General features: G+C 53.0%; 1 protein-coding gene across 2 annotated transcripts in view; it reads left to right on the forward strand.

The window, feature by feature from the left end:
• Nucleotides 1-2,501: 2,501 nt before the first annotated feature.
• The window catches only part of MSL2 (MSL complex subunit 2), a 44,052-nt gene continuing 41,074 nt past the window's right edge, over nt 2,502-5,479 (forward strand). The window contains exon 1 of one of the 2 annotated variants that reach the window (XM_037728674.1): nt 2,502-2,520. Coding sequence is in view for 1 of the 2 variants with exons in the window: in XM_017501025.2 (XP_017356514.1) it covers nt 4,351-4,492 (142 nt within the window). In the remaining variant the exon portion in view is untranslated. Of the gene's footprint in view, nt 2,521-3,139; nt 4,493-5,479 lie in introns of those variants that run through there. The other variant, XM_017501025.2, reaches the window with a different exon arrangement.

Genomic DNA, 5,479 nt, shown 5'->3' on the forward strand with positions numbered 1-5,479 from the left:
GATCTCGGCTCACCGCAACCTCCGCCTCCTGGGTTCAGGCAATTCTCCTGCCTCAGCCTCCTGAGTAGCTGGGATTACAGGCACGCACCACCACGCCCAGCTAATTTTTTGTATTTTTAGTAGAGACGGGGTTTCACCATGTTGGCCAGGATGGTCTCGATCTCTTGACCTCGTGATCCACCCGCCTCGGCCTCCCAAAGTGCTGGGATTACAGGCTTGAGCCACCGCGCCCGGCCAAATTTGCAGATATTTTATACTGTTTTGTAGGCTGTCTGTTTACCCTGTTGATAGTTTCTTTTGCTGAAGCACTTTATTTTCTATAAACAATTCATTTGTTTCCTTTTCAGGCAAGGCTCAAGCAAGGCAATAAATATTAGAAATATATCTCCAAGATTCTTTGCCTCTAAGTACCATAATCTATCACCAGTTGCAACCAATTTCAGAAGCCAACAAATAACTGATTTAAGCCAGGTGCAGTGGCTCACGCCTGTAATCCCAGCACTTTGGGAGACTGAGGCAGGTGTATCACCTGAGGTCAGGAGTTTGAGACCAGCCTGGCCAACACGATGAAACTCTGTCTCTACTAAAAGTATAAAAAATTAGCCGGGCCTGGTAGCAGGCACCTGTAATCCCAGCTTCTTGGGAAGCTGAGGAAGGAGACTTGCTTGAACACAGAGGCAGAGGTTGCAGTGACCCCAGATCTTGCCATTGCAAACAAAAGAAAAAACCAAAAAAACCCAAAAACTGGATTAACACACGTTTTCGCTTTCTCACTCATGTACATGCACGTGAATGATCAATAGAATTAATCTTCATTTGGGGTGTGCACATCTCAAGAGATTTGTAAAAATCCAGTTATGAGAAAATTAGCAAGGTTAATGCCCTGCAAGTAATCACTTACCTAGGGTGACTGCTAATTTATTCTGTCTTAACAGAAAACAGTGTTGATTACTTCACTCTCTGTGTTGCTCCTCTTAGGGAGAACAACCTGTGTGTTGTGGAAGAAGACCTTAGAGTCTGGAGTAAAAATAGAACCATATAACAATTTTATTTGAAGGAGAGCTTAGAAAAGATCTCTTATAAAAAAAAATTGGCAGATGGAGCTTTTAAATATGAGTGGCTTTTAGAATGTTTGTCATTTTTCACATATAAAACTACTAGATACACTTTGCACAGCTAAACAAAATTAGGAAGTTATATTTTTATTCCTTAAGTGATGATAATATGGTAGATTCTGTAAAAAAAAAAAAAAAAAAAAAAAAAAAAAAAAAACAAAAAACACCTGCCTTCAAATGGTAATATAAATTATAAATCGAGATTGCATGGGTTCTCTTGATAACTATTTCTGCTCACCCCAAATGGCAAGCCCGTAAAACGAACATGTACCACATTTACATGTGCCATATAAGTGCCTACGTATACATATGTAACATGTGCCACAAAAGATTTACACACATCATAATTTTCACTTTGCAAACGTGGAGAGCACCTACTGAGCCTGAAAAATTATGCTGAGGAGCTTTGGTGTGTACAGAGATAAATGCTTCCTATGGCCTGTTACTATTGGTGCTACTCAAAAAAGGTTTTGTACTTTGAGAGGGGAGGGAAGTCATCTATTAAGTTAGGCTTTTGTTTATTTATATCCCAGTGCTCTTGATCTCCTGCAAAAACATAAGGCAAAAGCTTGTTTTAAAAAACAAAACAAGGGACGGGCGCGGTGGCTCACGTCTGTAGTCCCAGTCCCTCGGGGGGGGGGGGGGGGGGGGGGCGGATCACGAGTTCAGGGGTTCGAGACCAGTCTGGCCAACATAATGAAACCCCGTCTCTACTAAAAATTAGCCCGGTGTGGCGGTGTGCGCCTCTAATCCCAGCTACTCGGCAGGCTGAGTCAGGAGAATCGCTTGAACCCGGGAGGCGGAGTTTGCTGTGAGCCGAGCTCGAGATCGCGCCGTTGCACTCCAGCCTGGGACAGTGCGAGACTCCGTCTCAAAACAGCAACAAAACCCCAAAATAACTCACAAAACATTTGCAAGGATTTGGGTTTGTTCTAGAGCAAGACAACTATTCACACAGAAAGGCTAGGTCTTTCGAAAAACCTGCGTCTTTAAAAAAGTAAAAAAAAAGAGTTCGTTTCGTTTATTTATTTTATTATGATTTTTTATTTTTATTTTTTCTTCACCACCCCTCCCACCGTTTTGTTTTTAAAACTAGACTCTTCCGGTGAGAGCTCGGTGAAGTCCTGATCCGCGCCCATTAAGGCGAGGCCGCTCCAGTCCAAGGACCAGAGGCCGTGGGAACAGCCTGGCTCCGACGGGTATGAGGGCGCGGTGGGTTCGAGCCTCCAAGCTTAAACACAGCCTGCCAGGGCCTTAGAGACCTCTGACTGCTGACCACCACAGAGAGGTGCGGACCGCGGCCGCGACCCGGCTAAAGCCATCCGCACGCCTGCTGGGCGCGCAGCCACGTTGACTGCTGCAGACTTCCCTGTTCGGCGAGAGCTAGCCAGTCAGCTGGCCGAAGGTGCACCCTTTCCGCGGTCGGGATGCGCAGTTCCAGGAAAAAGGCCGCGAGGGCGGGGCTTGGGGCCGGGTGAGGCTATTTCCTCACACCGCGGTTAGTCAGGACTAGAGGCCGCGTTCAGGCCGGTGCGGAGCGCCACATGGCGCGACCAAGCCGGGGCCCAGCGTTGGCGGGCACAGAAGCAGTGTAAATGCAGGAAGCCTGAGCCCACACTGGGGAAGGATGTGCCAGCTAACGAATGTTTCACCACAGCCCACATGCCTGGGAGAGGGAATTTGAGAGCACGTGGGGGAGGGGCGGCGAGCGCTGTCGGCTCGCAGAGAGCATGCTCCGTCCTGAGAGCCGAAGTGGACAGCCAGGCATGCGCAGTGAGCCCCGGGTGGGTTGGCAGCGGTGAGGGACTGGCGCGAGCGGGCTGATGTGTTTATCCGGTTTTCTGGGTGGGCGGTCAAAGCGCACGCGTAAGGGCGAAAGGCGGCGGAGCTAGGTAGCGGTTTGCGCATGCGTGGAGTGAGCCGGTAGCTCTGGGAGGCTGCAGAAGGGGCTCTTAGAGGAGAAGCAGGGGAAAAGGGAAGCGAAGGGAGAGGAAAGGGGGAGGGGTGAGAGTGTGCTCTGCGCATGCGTGCGAGCTCTAGCGACGACGGCGGCGGGGGAGTCTCGGGGATGACAGTGGCTTTGCCCGTTGGGGTAACGGTCGTTGTCGCCAGCAGGGCCTAAGACGCGGTACAGCCCGTAGGATCCATTAAGACCGCAGCAGCCCGGGCCCTACCGACTTGGAGTGGCGCGTGGAGTCGGGGTGAGGGCGGCGAGGCACGGGAGGGGCCTGCGGCGGGGCCTTGCTGTGTGCGCTGGGCGGCGGCGGGGCCTGGCGGTGTGAGTGCTCGCCTCCCGCGGCTGTGCAGGCGCTGAGGGCGGCGGCAGCCGTCGTGCTCGCGGAGGAGTCGTCTGTGTGTGCGGCACCGAAAAGATGGCCGGGCAGTGAGGGGGCGGCGCTTGCGTCTGGTGACCCCGGAGTGTGCGACTGAGGAGCGAGGGGCGCCGCCGCGGCCCGGCCGGGCCTGCTCCCCGCCCCCTCCCGCCAGCCGGCGGCGGCCCGCGCACTTCCTCCCCGGCCCTCCCCTCCGGGTGGGGGACTCGCCTGCCTTGCCACCTCGGGGAACGGCGGGCTGCGACCTACCGGGCGGAGAGCCAGGGCGCAGTCTGGGCCCCGCGTCCGATATGGAGAGAGCGGCGGCGGCGTCCGCCAGCCGCAACAGCAACCTTCGTCGCCGCCGCGGCGTGTTGCACTAGATCCGGGAAGCCGCCGCCCGACCGTCGTCCTTACTGTCTCCGCCGCCTCCGCGCCCTGCACTGGGATGGAGTAAGAGGCTCTGCAGCCCGGGAGAAGCGTGCGGCGCCTCGGACCGGGCCGGGGCCTGCTCCCGCGCCCGCCAGCTCGTTCTGAGGAGGCGCCTCCGTGTCCGGAGATGCAGCTCGAGCGCAGGCCGCCCGCCGAGCTGCGGGGCTAGACTGAGCGCCGAGTCCCGCCCCGAGCGCCCAAGCCGCCGCGTTCTGTGCTCTGTGGTCGCTCCGGACGAACTCGAACGCTGGTCTCTATTTTTTATATTTTTGGTCTGGAAGTCTCAGGGACGGAGGGGCGCCAAGGCCCCATGTGTGGGAGGATTGCTTCAGCTCCACAAACTTGCACGGATTTTGGTTACTTGTTGGGCCAATGGTTCGGCTCTGATTTCTTCCGAATTGGTGCAAATTCGCCGTCGTTCTCTGGCTGCTTACAAAGTTGGATCCGGAATTTTTTTTCAACCGGGAGCCATTGGTGTCGAAGTGTCTGCAATGAACCCCGTGAATGCTACTGCTCTCTACATTTCCGCGAGCCGCCTAGTGCTCAACTACGACCCCGGAGACCCCAAGGCGTTTACTGAGATTAACAGGCTCTTGCCTTACTTCCGACAGTCTCTTTCGTGCTGTGTTTGCGGTAAGACTCTTTTTATTGTTCCCTGTTCAATGCTTGATTTTTAAAAAGCCTTCTGGGCAGTGGTAACGTGAGCGGGTTGACGGCCTGGTGGTTGGTATTAAGGTTTTGTTATTTGTGCAGCGCTGTACGGTCATTAGTTTTGAAACTTGCCGATGGACTTTTGCCCGGCGTTTCAGAAAGGCAGAAAACCCTTTCAGACCGCTTTGTGCAGCGGCGTTAACGTTCAAAATGGTTTAATTCGCCTCGGTTCTTCTGGTGGTCGTGGTTTAAGTGGGGTAAGATGCATGCACAATGCTGTTTTTTTTGTTTTTTTTTTTTTTTAACCTTTGCCGCGGGAGCTGATTTCGTACCTACGGCGGTTAAAAGTGGTTAAACATGATGGAAACATACACATGTGGCTTGTTTGCATTTCCCCAAACTGGTGTTTTGTGAGGGCGGTGGGCTAAGCTGATGAACCCACAGTTGGAGAATTCGGTGCGGAACTTTCCCCCAGGTTCTTCCACAAATGCTTTGTCGGTTTGACGGTTAACAGTGAGCCGGGGAAGGCTGGTGGCACTCCCAAGAGTTTTTTCGCTGGTGGGATTTTTACTTACCACGTTTTCGTTTTGTGGTTTAACATACTTCGGCTTTGTCAAGGGTTATTTGAGATGTTTTTGTTCAAAAAAATATTAACTCGTGTTGGGTAAGATACGTTTAAATTATTTTTAAGATAAAAGAGAGATGCTGGCCGGGCGCGGTGACTCACGCCTGTAATCCCAGCATTTTGGGAGGCCGAGGCGGGCGGATCACGAGGTCAGGAGATCGAGATCATCCTGGTTAACACGGTGAAAACCCGTCTCTACTAAAAATACAAAAATTAGCCGGGCGTGGTGGCGCGCGCCTGTAGTACCAGTTACTCGGGAGGCTAAGCCAGGAGAATGACTTGAACCCGGGAGGCAGGGGTTGCAGTGAGCGGAGATCGCGCCAGAGCGATACTCCGGTTTCAAA

The sequence above is a fragment of the Cebus imitator genome, unplaced genomic scaffold (genome assembly GCF_001604975.1).
Source record: "Cebus imitator isolate Cc_AM_T3 unplaced genomic scaffold, Cebus_imitator-1.0 Scaffold277, whole genome shotgun sequence".
Lineage (NCBI taxonomy): Eukaryota > Metazoa > Chordata > Mammalia > Primates > Cebidae > Cebus > Cebus imitator.